At 40.3% G+C, this 19363-nt stretch overlaps 1 protein-coding gene and 1 long non-coding RNA gene across 17 annotated transcripts in view; one reads left to right on the forward strand and one right to left on the reverse strand.

The window, feature by feature from the left end:
* Positions 1-19363, forward strand: part of LOC103348026 (uncharacterized) — a 112116-nt gene that overhangs the window by 41660 nt on the left and 51093 nt on the right. The gene's annotated exons all lie outside the window — the stretch shown is intronic.
* The window catches only part of LOC100357467 (short-chain dehydrogenase/reductase family 16C member 6), a 61324-nt gene that overhangs the window by 33479 nt on the left and 8482 nt on the right, over positions 1-19363 (reverse strand). For all 7 annotated transcript variants that reach the window (XR_007919063.2, XM_051844500.2, XM_051844501.2 and 4 more), the window contains exons 3-5: positions 11439-11570; positions 1200-1299; positions 632-776 (exon numbers count right to left, since the gene is read on the reverse strand). Coding sequence is in view for 6 of the 7 variants with exons in the window: in XM_051844500.2 (XP_051700460.1) it covers positions 632-776; positions 1200-1299; positions 11439-11570 (377 nt within the window). In the remaining variant the exon portion in view is untranslated. The remainder of the gene's footprint in view (positions 1-631; positions 777-1199; positions 1300-11438; positions 11571-19363) is intronic.

The following is a 19363-nucleotide window of genomic DNA, read 5'->3' on the forward strand; positions in this document are numbered from 1 at the left end:
TATCACTTCATGGGACCCTATTGCCTCCTAGCCAGCCTTTTTGTTGTCTCTCTCTCTTTCTTATCAATATAGATGATTCATATAATTTGAGTCAGGCCAGTCCTTTTTTGGACAATTGTAAGGATTAATGCTTAATGCTCACATGAAGTTTAAACTTTTCAATATACTTTGTTGATTAGCTCCTTATGTAAAAGAGGTCATATTTCATTTGTATCCCAGCTTGGACTGTTCTAACTGAATTTAACTTTTATACCAAAATGTCACTTTTTAATGTTTCCCTACATGTATTAATACATTTCACAAAATACTTTATCTTTTGTGTTATTTATGCTTTTTCAATGTTAAATATTTTAATAAATTCTCAATACCATTTTCTATGTTACATTTTAACATTCTCATTTGTATTTTAGGTTTAAGTTTTAACCAAAACATAAGTTTCATAAGTGTATTATTTTTAAATTAATGTTTGTTAATTTAAGGCACATTAAACTTTTTCCTTGTATGAAATTAGGCATTCCAACTATTTCTTTTGTTTCATTGTCCATATTTCAGGATTCAATATGATCAGATGATAACAGGCAGACATTGGAATATTACTATAAGGTAAAATTTACTGTAAGAGTTGACTTACTTTGTTGAACAACCATCAAACATTCCAGTGTTCATGAGATATGGGCAGACAATAGTGGTTTTGATATCAGTTTTCTTTTGCAAACTTAATTCCAGGAATAGAGACTCAGCAAAGCCAAAGGCTGCAAATTTGCTTGCAGAATAATCTGTAACAGTAGAAAATGATGAGACACAGAGCTAGACAAGTGAACTCTAGGGATTATTTTAAAAATTGAGCCTGCCTCTCCTTTTCTCTAGTTTGGCATTGAGGTCAAAGCATCACTGTTAAAGTTGTTTATGTGAGCAAACAATCCACTTCTATATCTCCACACTATGCACCCAACACTAAGAGGGATATCATTTCAGTGTCTCAACCTAAGAATACCAACGAGCCAATATACTCATTCCATCTTCCCATATTACTGCCATTATAAATAGGGAAATGGAATGGCATGCAGTATGGTAGATACAGTCAAATGTTCCAGAGATTTCCCCTTGGTACAAGAAGAACTTCTCTGTATCTTGGAAGAGTCCTGATTTTCAAAAATGTTGACTGCGTAGATAGGCATTTGATTAAACAAAGCACTCACCTGAGAGTCCTTTGATGCCAGCTAGCCCTGCTACACTTGAAATACAGACCAAATGGCCATGGTTAGCTTTAATCATGGCAGGAAGAAAAGCCTTGCAAGTCTGAAAGATAGGAATACACTGTGTTAATATTTAATTCATTGATAACTTTACTTCTTAGGTATTATATAAATTTAGCAATTCATTTAACAGATACTTATTTAACATTTATAATGTGTTAAATTTTATGCAATGCAAAGTAGGCATCATGTAGCCACTGTTCCCAAGAAGCTTAGGTTTATTTTGTCACTCTCTAAGAGACATTATTTGATTTCTTTTGCCTTTGAAGTAAGCTATACTAATTGGATCAAATAAAGACACATGCAGTTGGTGAAAATTCTTAAAACTTAAGTTTTTCCAGGATACTGAGCTCATACATGTAGCTTTCAGCAGTTTCTATTAAAGTTTAATTGCATTTAGCTAGGTCCTCCCTCACACTGCTGTGTTAGCAGGATGGGAGAAATTGCTTGAGAAAAGGTAAAATTCAATGCAAAGTAAACGCAGCCTGGTAAGTAAAGGACTTTTGAAGTATTAACTATATTTTTCAGCTATTTTGGTAAACTTTAGTTATTCATCCTCTAGCAAGATAATAACCCAATGTTCTAGGTCCCTGTGCCATGGAAGCATATCAATTCTCTTCTTTCTGTACCTCTTAGATTCTCTCACGGAACTTTTCCCTTCTTTCTCCCCTCAATGGGCTTCTTTTGTTTAAACCTTGCTCAAAAGTGATTATCCCAATCTCTGATATAAGACAGAGATGAATGCAATGCAAGTTTTCAGCTAGCTAGAGCAATTTTAAATAAGCTTGCCTGGTGGTCACCTGTCTCTCACAGAGCAAACAAATGTAACTTTGCTTGACCAGTAATTATTTGGAACAAGACACTTCACAATCTTGTGAAATGTAGAAAAATAATAAGTATGTTTTTTTGTCCATTAGAAAATCGTAATTCCAGAAGTAAGAGTTTAGCAATCTTATTTCAGCATTTCTTTTCTCATGACCTATATACAGTGTTTCCCATATTGTCATTTTGCCAGCTGTGTCATTTCACTGGTTCTCCTATAAATGAATTTAAGAAAACCCTGACAATACTCATCACCAGTTTCTATGAGATTCATGATTTTACAATGTCAGAATTTAGCATTTATTTTGCTGAGTCTGCAGATAGGTGCTCATTTTCAAACATCTGGGTGTGCTCAGATGTGCTCACCTACAGGGAAATGTCACAGGATCAAAGAATGGCAGTTCTGCTGTGAAATCTTTCATCTTCCACTAACATTGCTCTAGAACTGCTGAACTTATGGATGAGTTCCTACTCACAGACAGACAACTGACCTCTTTTTAACATTTTGTGACAAAGTGGCATGGCAATTTATGTGTAGTGTGTTGTGGTTACAGCATCTTTGTATTTCAAAAATTAAAAACCAGGGTTGGAATTTGGTGCAGCAGTTAAGATGTCACTTTGGACACCTGCATTCCCATATCAGAGTCTGGATTTAAATCCCAGTTCTGGTTCTGATTTTAGCTTCCTGCTGGCATGTATCCTGCGCAGTGGTGACAGCGGAAGTACTTAGGTTCTTGCATCCACTGGGGAGATCTTGACACCTGGCTTCAGCTTGACCCAGCTCTATCTGTTGCAAGCATTTGGCAAGTGAAGATCTCTTTCCCTCTGCCTCTCAAATAAACAAAATTAATAAGTAAAAATAAAGGATACATAGGGTGTTTATTTGTCCTAGTGGTTAAGACACTATATGGGACACTCACATCTCAAAATCAAATGCCTGGGTTCATTTCCCAGCTCTACTCTCCATTCCAACTTCCTGTTGTTGTAAAAACCTGGGTGCAAATAATTAGACACCCAGACTGAGTTACTGGATCTTGGCTTCAACCTGGCCCAACCCTGGCTAGTGCAAGCATTTAGGTATTTTGGAGGTCTCTGTATGTCTGTCTGTCTCTGTCTCTGCTTTTCAAATAAAATAAAATATCAAAAAAAATTAACTGAGATAGTTAGAGATGGCAAGAGCTGGTTGTTGTTTTTCAACTCCAGAGTTGACAGATCCAGGCTGAGCCCCAGCATCATCTCCTGCATGACTGCCTGGTAGACCTGGTAAAATGCAGGGTTCAGACACTGAGGCATCCAGCTGCAGCACCACTCTCCATTGTCTGGAAGCTTATGAAATTATCAAGTAGGTGAAGCTGAGCAATGGAGTTGAAGGTTGAGTTAGTGCTACTTTTATAAGCAATCCTCTGGGTTGAGGTAGTGAAAATCCTCAGCCGACAGGGAGAGAAAGTAGTGGTCTACAGCAGAAACGTTCAGGGTGAGCAGTTTTCTACTCACAGGGGCCTACAACTTTTAGAGGTTTAGTTTTGTGTCCTTTTTCACACGAAAATTTTTTGTGTTTTTTTGCAAATATATCATATGAGCATTTGCTGTTAAACTAGGCCTGACTTTGCCACCAATTTCCTGTGTCTTCAATAGAGAAAAGTTTTCCACCATAGAAGGAAAGTGACTATTTACAGTACTTCCCTCTTATCCATGGAGGGCATGTTCCAAGACCCTCAGCTGATGCCTGAAACTATGAATACCACCAAACCCTAGAATACTATGTTTTCTCCTATTCATTCATATCTATGATAAAGTTTAATTTATAAATTAGACATTGAAAGATACTGACAACACTAAAATAAAAATAGAACAATTATAACAATATACTGCACTAAAAATTTGTGCTTTTTGACATTTATTAAGCACTGCAACACTGTGAGAATTGATCTAATAACCATGACAGCTACAAAGTGACTACTGGGCAGGTAGCATATACCATATGGATTCCCAGGACAAAGAATGATTCATGTCTCAGGTGGCATGGTGCATGAGATTACATATTCAGAATGGTGTACAATTTAAAATGTGTGAATTGTTTATTTCTGGAATTTTCCATTTAATATTTTTGTACTGTGGAAAACTAAGTCTTGGAAATGGGGGGCTGTTCTATAAAAGTGTGTGCTTGAAGTCTTATACATCAATGGAGGGCATTTTTAGGATGTTCTAGAAGGTGAGCTGATTTTAGAAACCCATCATTTGTGCTTCTGGATGGATATTTTCTGTTAAAGGGAGAGCAAAGGAATATAAGTGTCTTATTAGCAATTTGTTGTAAAAATATATTTTAACTTTTGTAAAGTATTTTAATTTATTTGACAGGTAGAATTACAGTTTGAGAAAGAGACAGAGAGAAAGATTTCCTTCCGTTTGTTCACTCCCCAAATGGCCGCAACGACCGGAGCTACGCTGATCCGAAGCCAGGAGCCAGGAGCCTCTTCCGGGTCTCCCATGCGGGTGCAGGGGCCCAAGCACTTGGGCCATCCTCCACTGCTTTCCCAGGCCACAGCAGAGAGCTGGACTGGAAGAGGAGCAACCGGGACTAGAACCCGGTGCTCATATGGGATGCCGGCACCACAGGCAGAGGATTAACCTAGTGCACCATGGTGCCAGCCCCGTAAAGTATTTTTAATACCTTAATAAGTTACCTAGGGATCGAGGAGTACACATTAATCATAATCAAACTAGATCTGTAAAAAGTCTGTGATTTGTATGATAAACAACTTTTTCCTGACTTTATCAGGTTTAGTTAATTTTATTTTATTGCATTTATTTAAGATTTGTGATTTATTTTTGTCTCATGGAAACGTCTAATTCCTGAATCCCTAAATTTTTTCGTAGTGGCTTATGGGTCAGAAACACTTAGCTTTGTTTCCACAAAACATTTCAGGTTATGAAAAATACAAATAAATGCTCAATTGAATTATAACAAATGATGAGTTTACTATAAAACACCAAATTACCAAGTGTGTGGATTTAGTTATTTCACTTTTTTTACTGGCTTTTACAATCTTTCAGTTTCATCTTTTTGACTTTTTTTTATGGCACCAGATACTACAGTTGTTCTTTAGTATCAACCTAAATGGCTTCAAGGTTTTAGAATAATTTTGATTGGGTAAATTCATGAGAAATCTTTCGCTACTCACAAACTTTTGAAGAAGTTAAAATTCAGAGAGAACATGTTTCGAGTAACCAAGAAGAGTTTAAATTTTGTTTTTATAAAACTTCAATAGAGATGGTAAGTTCAATGTAATATTCCTTATCTTGCAATTATGATGGCAAAGTGAATTAATTTTTAATGTTATTGCTGAAAGCCAAAAATGACACCGGGCCTATGTTGTGGTGCAGTGAGTTAAGCTGTGGTTTGTAACACCAGTATCCCATTTCAGAATGCTGGTTCGAGTTTCAGCTACTCTTCTACCAATACAGCTTCTACGAAATATATCTGGGAATGAACTGGAAGATGGCCCAAATACTTGGACCTTGCCACCTGTATGGGAGACCAGGGTGGAGTTACTCCTGGTTTTAGTCTCCCCCCAGACACAGCCACAGTGGTCATTTGGGGGAGTGAACCAGCAAATAGAAGATCTCTCCCTCTCTCTATTTTCCTCTGTTCTCTCTCTGTTGTCTTGTCTTTCAGATAAATAAATCTCTGTAAAAATGATATCATCATATGCTGTGCATATACTTTTGTGTATTTAAGCTCATATACATATATAAATGAATAAATTAGTAAGCAAAAGAAACTTACTGATCATAAATATGAGTGACTTGGAACCTTAAAATTCGTCTTAGAATATTCAGTCTGTTATGCAAAGAGGTATTGAGAGGTTCAACTTTAACATTTTTAGTCTTTCCAGAGAGCAAAGATTCTCATCTTGTCAGATATATGCATAGGCACTTGAGCCATAACTAGCTGTTGTCATGATAGTGAGTTGTTAAATCATAAAAACAAAATTTGTAATTTCTGAAAGAAGTAACCTCTCTTACTAATTGTTATTTATTGCTGGGTTTATTGAAAAAAAAATAAGACTATTATCCCTCTGGCTATTCAGGTAACCAGTTACAACTATTCAGTTCTGGTTTTGTTCAGCAACATCTCACTGTGGAGGTATTTTGCACTCAGAGTCATCTTTGTCACTTCTTAGCTAACCAAAACACTCAGGGCTCCTTCCCTTAGCTTGACATCCATGAGATGGCAATCAACACGAATGGGCATGCTAGAAACCATGAGTGTATTTGGTAAACTCCACATTTCTTAATTTGCTAGTTTTATTTTATGACCTGCCCTGAGGAAATGTGGGAGAAAAAGATAAAATCCAAAAAGAAAAACATAACTTTATGTGGGGCAAATTTATCAATACAAATTTGCTGCATCAGAGATTGCACACTTGTGCGGATGGATAGGAAGATCCTTGGGGCTTTTCAGAGCTCTCCTTCTAATCATTAACCAAACATTTGTAAAATAGTTATATGTTACACCCCGGGGTGGTTTCTACGTTCTCCATTTTGGTATTATTGGTTACTTAAATAAATGAACCATAGCTGTTTAGTCTTGTCTTTGATAGGGTGTCTATGGGCTCCTCTCATCCTGCTGAAAGCCGAATGGTATTTTAAGTCAGACACAGTACAGAAGATACACTTAGTGTCACATTTTGACTTCCACTGTGCCAAGGAACCCATCATTGGAATGGGCATCACAGTGGGAGCTAACATTGCTGTTGCTAAATCAGATCCAAAGAAGCTGTTTAGTCTGGAAGCAGATGACTATGTGAAAGTAGATGCCAGCTGCGATTGAGCAGAGCACAAGTGACCATGAGTCATCCCTTGGGGTCCACAGGGGTCTGGTTCCAGCTCTGCCTGTCAAAATCCAAGGATGCTCAAGTCCTTTACATAAAATGATGTAGTAAGAGGGTACTTTCAAAACTTTGTGGAAAATGGAATTAAAAGATAAATTTATTTGGGTACAAAAATTTTCAAGTTCATGTACTGAAAATTTCAAGGAAAGTGAGAATTATGAAAAGCTATTCATAGATTTCAAAACTCTTTGCACTCAAATAAACTTTTCTTTTAATTCTGTTTTCACTAATTTTTTGGAGTTCCCTTGTATTTTAATATAAACTATGCACTTCCTGCTGTCTACTTTAAATCATCTCTAGATTACTTATAAAACCTAAGACAAGGTAAATGCTATTTAGCTACATGTAGTTATTTTCTGTATTGTTTAGGGAATAATGACAAGAAAAGAAGTCTGTACATGTTCAGTACAGATGCAGTTTGGTTTTTCAAGTATTTTCAATCTACAATTGGTTCAATCCAAGGTCAACTGTACAAGGCTGGATGAGGAGGATTTAATTTTGTCCCTGTTGTATTTTCAGATGAGAATCTGTGATAAAGTACTTAAAAAAAACTGTTTTAGGAAGTTATCCTTATTCAGGCTGGAATGAAATTCTTTTTAGAAAATTTCCTTCTTTCGGTTTTTTTTTTTTTTTTTGACAGGCAGTTAGACAGTGAGAGAGAGACAGAGAGAAAGGTCTTCCTTTTTCTGTTGGTTCACCCCCAAAGTGGCCACCATGGTTGGCACGTTGCAGCCGATCTGAAGCCAGAAGCCAGGTGCTTCCTCCTGGTTTCCCATGAGGGTGCAGGGCCCAAGGACCTGGGCCATCCTCCACTGCACTCCCGCGCCACAGCAGAGAGCTGGACTGGAAGAGGAGCAACTGGGACAGAATACGGTGCCCCAACTGGGACTAGAACCCGGGATGCTGGTGCCGCAGGTAGAGGATTAGCCTAGTGAGCCACGGCGCCGGCCTAGAATAGTTTCTTAATCCAACTAATTCTTTCAGAATCAGGAAAAAAAATCTTATGGGGAGTCTTATTTTATATTATAAGCTGAGTAAATAATTCATGGAAAGTAAGTATGATTTTTTTTTGAATTCAGGTGAATGTTTTCAGAATGGATTAAATTTAAAAAAACATAGGGAATGATATTTGACTTATTCTAACCAATATATAATCGTGAGTCAAACTGGTTGATAGCATGAAAGATATCACTTGTGTCCACAAATGCATGTAGGGCAATGGACAGATTCTATACAATGACTGTTACTCAGAACCTTGTCTTTCATGGTGATGAATCTGCTTGGAAAGGTTCAGCAAGAACCAGGCCTTCTTTTTAGTAGGATATTATTGAAGAGCTTGTACACAAGGGTGCCATATTTAAGAATAAATCTCATTCAATTATGTTGGACAATCCCATTGTTTAGGAGAAATGATTGTAGTTCACATATGGAACTTATGCGTACCAGTCTGCATCCCAAGGAACCTGGGCTGACACCCGTTGTATAACTCCACAGGTCCTGCTCAAGCCTTATGGGCAGCAGGGGGATGACTTCATGCTAGGAATATTGGCAGGTTTGGAGGACCTCAAGAGAAATAAAAAGAAGAAATCTGTCTCCAAATACGCTGCAGGCAAAACCTGATAGAGATGCATTTCTAGGGTTTGATTTCCTAGTACTGGAATAAGTGAGCTAACAAGAGAAATAGCAAAACATTTTTAGGGGCCATGGCTGTGGCGTAGAAAGTTAAGCCTCTGCATGAGGCACCAGCCTTCCATATGAGTAACTAGACTCATGCTATTCCAAGTGCATTTTGAGCTCTGAATTTTCTTTTTTAAGCAAGGGAGAGTGTTGATCGGGTTAGTGTATACAAGATCACCTTGTTCCTGGATGCGGATGAGTTAGCAGGCACCCGTGTTGAAGATGGAAGGCCATGAAGAGCTGTTGGTGATAACCAAGGCTGATTTCTACTAGCGGCTGGCAACGGAGATGGAGAGTACAATGTTTGGCAGGGAAAAGCCAAGGATATTGGCATCAAGAGAAAGGGAGTAATCAAGGATGAGTTCCAGCTCTGTGATGTGATTATGAATGAGTGTACCCTAGCTCCATATACCCAGACAGTATTTCCCCCTCCCAAAGGGCAAAGCTTGAGGGTGGAGTGGTACAGGGAAGGAAATCACTGGTTTTCACCAGTGTATATGGCACACCTGTTATATGTAAAGCATTGTGTTAGGTGTTCAGTAAGTATTGGATATCACAGGCTTGTTGCCCAACAGTGCAGGTTTTTTACCCCATTGGCTTCCTGGTTACTAAGAAAAAGACCAAGGATAGTTCTGAGGACCATCAAGAGTGATATGAAAGTGTTGAGTGGAAAGAGGGAGGAACCAGAAGACATGTGAAGCAAATCTATTCTGAGGTCCTGTCCTCAGAGACATGCAGGACTAAGGTCCTTCACCATATCTTCCAAGGCCCTGGTTTCATCACCTGTACCTCTGCGTGTCCCATCCACTGCTGGGCTTGTTCATCCCATCCCATTATTCAAGTAGCATGAAGTATAAGCCCCCCCACCAGAACCACCTCTGGTAATGCAAGTCGCCTTCAGCCTCCCGTCCCTCCCCCCCTTTCTTTTTTTTTTTTTGACAGGCAGAGTGGAGTTGCATTGTCTAAGGTGGCAGCCTCTAGGCTTCTGTGACTTTTTCACTGTATGTTTAAGTGAATTAAATGACATAAAGTTTAGCCCCTCAGTCTTATCAACCAGAATGCAAGTGCTCAATGGCCACAGATGACAAGGGGCCACTCTGTTGGAAAGCACAGATGAATCATGTTTCTAACTCTGAAGATGGTTCTCCTGGCCAGTGTGTCTAAACCACACCAGGACTGGGGGAGACACTCCTGAGTGAGAAATCCACCAGTTCGTCTGTCAAGTCTTTCTCCCCATTCTCATGTTTTCCTTCTGTAAACTTGTGGCATCATTTTCCAGTTGCTTGCCTTTGGGGAATTCATTTACACTCCATTGGTCCTCGGTTTTCTTATTTGTGAAATGATAATTGAATGACACTATGCCTGTCTGTGCAATTAAAGAACATTAGGACCAGGCATCTTGGCTAGCAAAGAAGATGCCACTTCGGATGCCAGCATCCCATGTTGGGATGCCTTGGCTTTGCTCCTGACTCCAGCTTCCTGCTAATCCCAACCCTGAAAGGCAGTGGTGTTAGCTTAGGAAATTGGAGATATGCCATGGATATGGGAGATCTAGGTTGAATTCCTGGTTCCCGGCTTAGGACTGGTCAAGCCTTGGCTGTTGTGGGCATATGATGGAGTGGACTAGTATATGGGAGCTCATTCTCTCTCTCTCTCTCTCTCTCCCTCTCCCTCTCCCTCTCTCCCTTTCAAATCAAGAAAATAAATAAAAATTTCAAATAAATAAGATTGTTAATTAGAAAATTATTTGCAACCATGCAGGCATACTGCAAGCTCTCTATAGGTGCTGAATATTGTTATTCCTCCTGCCGTGTTTCCTGTGTTATGATGCCTGGTCATGCAGGAACATACACCAATACTCTGAAAGCAGTTCCTGCTCTCTGCACAAACTCCTCTTCTACTCATGAAATAATTGCTTGTATAATTGCTGTCCACTCTCAATTTGTAGTTTGGTGGATATATTTCTGAACAGACTAATATGAGGGGTCTTCAACTAGTTTATGGAAAATATGTGTTATGAAAAAACCATCATAGATTCAAAAATGTTTTAAACCAAAATAAACTTATCTTTTAATTCCACCATTCAACACTGGGGAAGGTAGAGTGTGTCGCTCCCTCTCTTCGTGGAGGAACGACACAGGACCCTGCGCTGTTGTTTCGTCTGCTCAGCCCTCCCCGGGTTTGCTGCTGGTTCTTCCCAGGTTGGCTACCGACCCTTCCACCTCCGTGGAAGGGCGGTTCCCCCTGCCACATTCCCCACTTCTGCGGGGGAGCGGCACACCGCCGGCGGGCTCTCTCGGGGGCTGCACAGGTGTTCCTTCAGATAGATGTTCCTGGTGCATGTTGTCTCTCTCCTCCTTTATAGTCCTCTTCCACCAATCCCAACTCTGCTACCCACACGCCGAGTATGCTGCTCTCCTCCAATCAGGAGCAAGATCAGCTCCTGCAGCTCAGTCAATCAAATTGGCGAGAGGCAGCTGCGTAGAAGCTGCTACTCCCTTCTCAGCGCCATATTGTGGGAGAGCAGATACATAGAATAAGTCTTAATTCCAGTAACTTAGTCTAGTCCGAGTTGCTCCCCACAGAGTGGAGGGAATTCCCTGAGGTTTTGGAATAAGGCAAGATCAGGAAAGACAGAGCTGGGTGTGGCAGCATAAAAGATGGCAGGGGTGAGTCCCCATCAGTCTATCAGTGGAAAATGCCCAAATGCAGATCATGTGGATGAACAGACATTTATAGAAATACATGGACTCTTCATTATTATATATTTAAAAGAGGGAGGAATTACCCAGAAATGAGCGAAGGCATTGACAAGGAATGATTTTTCCACCATGTGATCTGGAATGTCCAGGAAGGGCTTTCCTGTTACGATGCCTGCATTGTTAATGAGGATGGTCACGTCACCAACTTCTTTCCTGACCTGACCAGAAGGAAGACAAACGTTAAACCAGTCACGGTGTTGCATTTTCCTGTCATTATTTTTTCTTATTTTTTCAGGTAATTTCTGTAATACTAACTATTGTATTTCTGTTTTGTGTTTAGAAATTCAGCAGTTTTGGGGCCCACATTGTGGCATAATGGGTAAAGCTGTCATTCACAACATCAGCATCCCACATGGGTGATGGTTCAAGTCCTGGTGGTTTCACTTCCCATCCAGTTCCCTCCTAATGAACCTAGGAAAGCAGTGGAGGATGGCCTGAGACCTTGGGTCCCTGTACCCACGTGGGAGGCTCAGATAAAGCTCCTGGCTCCTGGCTTCAGCCTGCAACAGCCCTAGCCACTGTGGCCATTTGGGGAGGGAACCAGTGGATGGAAGATCTCTTCTCTCTCAACTCTCTCTTTCAAATAAACAAAATAAACAAAAACATGGAGGAGGGGCTGTTTTCTCTCTTTCATCACATTGTCTCAGACTGTAACTTGGTGGTGACATTGATAAAACACTCAGGGGCAAAGCATGAAGTGTGCTTATTTATTTATTTATTTATTTTGAATCTCATCCTGACCTGGACCTTATGCCTGACACAATCTCTGTTTCTTTGTTTCTAATCAAGAAGCATTGCCTGCCCTGACTTAGCTTTCTAACTTCTGGTCCAGGCATTGTTATGTATTGGCCTGCCAGGTAACACAATTTGGGGATATTCAGTAACTACTGTGCTTATACAGTGGAAAGGAACCAACTGTGAAAGGAGGAGCAAATATTGCTGAGCCTATGCTGGGTTGCAGGATTAGATGGATTAGACACTGCTACTTTGGAGAGAAGTAGGACAGAGGAAAATATTACTTGGGCCATCCTCTGCTGCTTTCTCAGGTGCATTAGCAGGAAGCTGGATTGGAAGTGGAGCAGCTGGGACTTGAACGGGTGCCCATGTGGGACGCCAACACTGCCAGCAGCAGCTTAACCTACTATACCACAGTGACAGCCCCAGGTGAGGCTGACAGTTAAAGCAGGGCACCCCCTTGACTTGGTAAGGTAATCAGTGTGAGCAAGCTTTCACATCCAGACCAAAGACAGGAGCACATGGGCCCAAAGGAAGTGGAATATTTGGTATAAAGTCTTCCTTCCTTCCTTCCTTCCTTCCTTCCTTCCTTCCTTCCTTCCTTCCTTCCTTCCTTCCTTCCTCTCTCTCTCTCTTTCTCCCTTTCTTTCTCTCTTCCTTTCTTTCTCTCTTTCTTTCTTTCTAAATATATTTAGTTTTCTAAATATATTTAGTTTTCTGAGAACATCTCATGTCATATTTCTGCCTGCTTTGCAAAATGAGAGCTGATTTGGATTTTACTTGTTCCTCACAAAAATAAACCTAGGGGCCTATAATACATATATTTCCCTTAGATGATGATGAGTTACAAGAAACAAATGCTACTGGGCCCCTAACAAAAAATAAGGCAACAGAAAATGAATGATGAGGAAGATTCGGAAAGGGGGTTAGAAGGTGAATGTCACAAAGTAGCAATTCAGTAACCATTTTGAATTAATCAATAAGTGAATTCCACATCTGCAGCTCAGTTGGCTACAGGAAAGGAAAACTCCTTAGGGCTTTTGTTATTAAACTTATGCACCCTTTTGGATCACAGGGCCTGGTTCTAGATGACTGGAGCTCTAGAATTCCCTGAAATCATTTAAACCAATCAATCCTAAGCCTGCTTACCCTGCCTTGACCATTCTTGTCAGTGGCAACCAAATTAAGACACTTGCCTCTCATTCCCTCATCCTTTTGCCTCCTGACTGACTTGACCCCAAGGCTTCCTGCAGTGGCTCTGTATCCTGTGCTCTGCTCCCCAAGGCACTGAGTGGAAAAAAACTAAAACACCAACTTGTTTCTCTTGGTCCATGTCTGCCCTCACCGTACCTCACAGAGTGGTTAAAACACTACCTAAAAGTTTGCCCACTGCTGTTAAAAGTCTGCACAATAAATAAATATGATTTATTTATACACATAAATATCATTTATAATATTCATTTATACATATATTATCTATAATATTTATACATATATGCACATACAGTAAATATTAGCTGTGAATGTTAGTGTTCATTAACATTTAGCATGAAGTTGGATAGCAACAGGCTAACTGTAAGAGAAAATTTAGTCTAAAATATGCTAAATGGTTCCGCTTTATATTCCATACTGTATATCCTCAGTACCTGATGATAAGGAATTATCTCACTTTGAGATGGAATTTTCATATACTTAGAATCATGAAATATAAGAAGTAATGTTAAAGCTAGATAGGATTTTTTTTGCTTCTCTATTCTTTTTTTTCCAACTTTTATTTAATAAATATAAATTTCCAAAGTATAACTTTTGTATTTATTTTTTAAAAGTAATTTCTTTTTTAAAATTTATTTGACAGATAGTTAGACAGTAAAAGAGAGAGACAGAAAGGTCTTCCTTCCATTGGTTCACCCCCCAAATGGCCGCTACAACCGGTGCGCTGCGCCGATACAAAGCCAAGAGCCAGGTGCTTCCTCCCGGTCTCCCATGTGGGTGAAGGCGCCCAAGCACTTGGGCCATCCTCCACTGCCTGTCCAGGCCACAGCAGAGAGCTAGACTGGAAGAGGAGCAACCGAGGCTAAAACCCGGTGCCCATATGGGATGCCGGTGCCTCAGGCAGAGGATTAACAAATGAGCCATGGTGCAGCCCTAAAGTACAGCTTTTGGATTATAGTGGCTTTTCCCTCCCACCCGCAACCATCACATCTCCCACTCCCTCTTCCATCCCATTCTTCATTAAGATTCATTTTCAATTATCTTTATATACAGAAGATCAACTTAGTATATAATAACTAAAGATTTCAATAGTTTGCACCCACACAGACACACAAAGTATAGAGTACTGTTTTGGTAGTAGTTTTACTGTTGATTTGCATACTACAACACATTAAGGACAGAGATCCTACATGGGGAGTAGGTGCACAGTGACTCCTGTTGTTGATTTAACAATTGACACTCTTATTTATGATGTCAGTAATCACCTGTGGCTCTTGTTATGAGTTGCCAAGGCTATGGAAGCCTCTTGAGTTCACCAGCTCTGATCTTATTTAGACAAGGCCATAGTCAAAATTGAAATTCTCTCCTCTCTTCAGAGAAAGGTACCTCTTTCTTTAATGGCCTGTTCTTTCTGCTGGGTTCTCACCCACAGAGATCTTTCATTTAGGGTTTTGTTTTTTTTTTTTTTTTTTTTTTTTTTTTTTTGCCACAGTGTCTTGGCTTTCCATGCCTGCGAAACTCTCATGGGCTTTTTAGCCAGATCTGATTGCTTTAAGGACTGATTCTGAGGCTAGAGTGCTGTTTTGGACATCTGCCATTCTGTGAGTCTGCTGGGTATCCCACTTCCCATGTTGGATCATTCTCTTCTTTTTAATTCTATCAGTTATTATTAGCAGACACTAGTCTTGTTTATGTGATCCCTTTGACACTTAATCCTATCATTATGATCAATTATGAACTTAAACTCTTTGACTAGTAAGGTAGCATTGCTACATGCCACCTTGATGGGATTGTATTGGAATCCCCTGGCATGTTTCTAGCTCTACCATTAGGGTTAAGTCCGAGTGAGCATGTGCCGAACTGTACATCTCCTCCCTCTCTTATTCCCACTCTTATATTTAACAGAAATCACTTTTCAGTTAAATTTAAACACCTAAGAATAATTGTGTGTTAATTAAAGAGTTCAATCAATAGTATTAAGTAGAACAAAAAAAAAAAACCTAAAAGGAATAAAATAGTAAGTTGTTCCTCGACAGTCAGGACAGCTGATCAAGTCACTGTTTCTCATAGTGTCTACTTCACTTCAACAGGTTTCCTTTTAGGTGCTCAGTTAGTTGTCACTGATCAGGGAGAACATATGATATTTGTCCCTTTGGGACTGGCTTATTTCACTCAGCATGAAGTTTTCCAGATTCCTCCATTTTGTTGCAAATGACTGGATTTCACTTTTTTTTTTTACTGCCATATAATATTCTATAGAATACATATCCCATAATTTCTTTTTTTTTTTTTTTTTTTTTGACAGGCAGAGTGGACAGTGAGAGAGAGAGACAGAGAGAGAAAGGTCTTCCTTTGCCGCTGGTTCACCCTCCAATGGCCGCCGCTGCAGCCGGCGCACCGCGCTGATCCTGGCAGGAGCCAGGAGCCAGGTGCTTTTCCTGGTCTCCCATGGGGTGCAGGGCCCAAGCACCTGGGCCATCCTCCACTGCACTCCCTGGCCATAGCAGAGAGCTGGCCTGGAAGAGGGGCAACCGGGACAGAATCCGGCGCCCCAACCGGGACTAGAACCCGGTGTGCCGGCGCCGCAAGGTGGAGGATTAGCCTATTGAGCCACGGCGCCGGCTAATATCCCATAATTTCTTTATCCAGTCTACTGTTGATGGGTATTTAGGTTGATTCCATGTCTTAGCTATTGTGAATTGAGCTGCAATAAACATTGAGGTGCAGACAGCTCTTTTATGTGCCAATTTAATTTCCTTTGGGTAAATTCCAAGGAGTAGGATGGCTGGGTTGTATGGTAGGGCTATATTCAGGTTTCTGAGGAATCTCCAAACTGTCTTCCACAGTGGCTTTACCAGTCTGCATTCCCACGAACAGTGGATTAGTGTGCCTTTATCCTCACATCCTTGCCAGCATCTGTTGTTAGTTGATTTCTGTATGTAAGCCATTCTAACCAGGGTGAAGTGAAACCTCATTGTGGTTTTGATGTGCATTTCCCTCATGGCTAGTGATCGTGAACATTTTTTCATGTGTCTGTTGGCCCTTTGGATTTCCTCTTTTGAAAAATGTCTATTTAGGTTCTTGGCCCTTCTCTTATTTTTTTTAAAGACTTTTTTTTTAAATTTTTTGACAGGCAGAGTGGACAGTGAGAGAGAGAGACAGAGAGAAAGGTCTTCCTCTACCATTGGTTCACCCTCCAATGGCCGCCGCGGCCGGCACACTGTGGCCAGCACACCACACTGATCCGAAGGCAGGAGCCAGGTACTTATCCTGGTCTCCCATGGGGTGCAGGGCCCAAGTATTTGGGCCATCCTTCACTGCACTCCTGGGCCACAGCAGAGAGCTGGCCTGGAAGAGGGTGAGCCGGGACAGAATCCAGTGCCCCGACCTGGACTAGAACCTGGTGTGCCGGCGCCGCAAGGCGGAGGATTAGCCTAGTGCATCGCGGCACCAGCTGTTGGCCCTTCTCTTAAGTGTTTTGTTATTGTGGAGTTTCTCTCAAGTGTATGATGAAAAGTTCTGTAGATATCTGTTAGATCCATTTGGGCTATAGTGTTGATTAAATCTGCTGTTTCCTTGTTGATCAACTGTCTGATTGATCTGTCCATTGCTGATAGTGGAGTACTGAAGTCCTCCAATACTATTGTATTGGAGTCTAGGACTCCCTTTAAGTCCCTTAACATATCTTTTAAATAACCCAGTGCCATGTAATTAGGTACATATACTTTAGAATAGTTACATCTTCCTGTTGAATTGATCCCTTAATCATTATATAGTGTCCCTCTTTGTCTCTCTTAACAGTTTTTGTGTTAAAGTTTATTTTGTCTGAAATTAAGATGGCTACACCAGCTCTTTTTTGGTTTCTGTTGGCATGGAATATCTTTTTCCAACCTTTCACTTTCCATCTGCATGCACCTTTGTTTGAGAGATGTCTTTTTTGTAAGCAGCAAATAGATAGGTTTTGTTTTTTAATCCATTCAGCCAGTCTGTGTCTTTTAACTGGAGAGTTGAGGACATTAACATTCAGTGTGACTATTGATAAATAGTGACTTTGCCCTGCCATTTTTCCAAAGATATTTCTAATATATACTTTGAACTTCCTGTGATCTTTTACTGGGAGATTTTCTTCCTTTACCTTCTTTCGTATCGACGACCATGCTTCTGTGTTTCTGTGTGTAATATATCTTTAAGCATCTTTTGCAGGGCTGGACGAGTGGTGACAAATTCTTTCAGTTTCTGTTTGCTATCAAAGGTCTTTATTTCACCCTCATTCACAAATGAGAGCTTTGCATGATATAATATCCTGGGCTGGCAGTTTTTTTCTCTTAGTACTTGGGCTATATTTCACCATTCCCTCCTAGCCTGTAGGGTTTCTGATGAGAAGTCTGCTGTAGGGTGCTGGTGCCATGGTGCACTAGGTTAATCCTCCGCCTGCGGCACTGGCATCCCATATGAGTGTTGGGTTCTAGTCCCAGTTGCTCCTCTTCCAGTCTAGCTCTCTGCTGTGGCCTGGGAGGGCAGTAGAGGATGGCCCAAATCCTCGGGCCCCTACACCCACTGGAAGACTAGGAAGAAGCACCCGGCTCCTGGCTTTGGATCAGTGCTGCTCTGGGCTTTGTGGCCATTTGGGGAGTGAGCCAACAGAAGGAAGATGTTTCTCTGTCTCTCTGTCTCTCTAATTATCTGTAACTGTACCTGTCAAATAAATAAATAAAAAGAAATCTGCTGTGAGTCTAATCAGAGAACCTCTGAGAGTATTCTGGCATCACTCTCTTGCACATTTTAGAATCTTTTCTTTATGTTTCACTGTGGTGAGTTTGATCACAATGTGTTGTGGCAAGCATCACTTCTGGTCATGTTTATTGGGAGTTCTTGTGTTTCCTGTGCTTGGATGTCTCTTTCTTTCTTCAAAATCAGGAAGTTTTCTGCTAGTATCTCACTAAAAAGACCTTCTAATCCTTTCTCTCTCCATGCCTTCAGGAACTCCTAGAACCCGAATGTTGGTTTTTTTAATAGTATCCTGTAGATTCCCAAAAATATTTTTTAGATTTCTAATTTCCTCTTCTTTTTTTTTTTTTGGTTTGACTGTACACTTTCCTGTGTTATGTCTTATAAGTCCAATATTCTCTCTTCTACCTCACTGATTCTGTTTTTAAGGCTCTCAAATGTGTTTTTCATTTGTTCTATTGAATTCTTCTTTTCATTTTGATTTCTCTTCAATATCTCAATTTCATGTTCTACTAAATTTCTCATTTCATTTTGATTCCTTCTTAAGATTTCAGTTTCATGAGAGAGGTTTTCTGTCATGTCCTGCATGGATTTCAGTAGTTCATTCATTTGTTTTTGATAACTTCTAAATATTCTTATCATAAATTTTTTGAGTTCCATTTCTTGCATTTCTTCTATCTCATCATCTTCATAATCTTGTATAGGAGTGTCACATTTTTTGGGGGAGCATCATGTTGTCTTCCTTGTTCTTGTTTCCTCGGTTTTTACATTCGTTGTTTGGCATTGTGGAGATATTCTTTGGTTTCTTATTTTTTTTTTCTTATTTGGTTTCTTATTTTTTTTCACTGCTATGGCTTTTCTTGTTATACTGTGATTCTAGATTAAGTGGACTATCTGCTTTTGGTGAATCTCTAGAGGCTTGTGGTGGGTGTGGCCAAAGGGCTCTGCTCAGTTCTTCAGGATTAAGGGTGTACCTAAGGTGACGCACCCAGGTTTAACATGGTAAATCTTCTCTCTCTTTCTTTAATCAGAAGGGAAGTAATTCTGCTCAGCTGAGTTCTTCTCCTCATCGGTGATCAGTACCTGAGCACTAGCCCCAGTGGGTGTAATATTTGTCTGCTCTGTCCCAAGGACCACACAAAGGATCTGTGCGATCCTCAGTGTAAGCTCAGATTCCCTTACAGTGTATCTCAGTGGATAGGCAGGGCTACCCCAGCTTGTGGCATCTCCCACTGAGACTACTCATGTCTCAGCCACACTGTCAGTTCTCCTACAC

This window comes from Oryctolagus cuniculus, chromosome 6 (genome assembly GCF_964237555.1).
Source record: "Oryctolagus cuniculus chromosome 6, mOryCun1.1, whole genome shotgun sequence".
Classification (NCBI taxonomy): Eukaryota; Metazoa; Chordata; class Mammalia; order Lagomorpha; family Leporidae; genus Oryctolagus; species Oryctolagus cuniculus.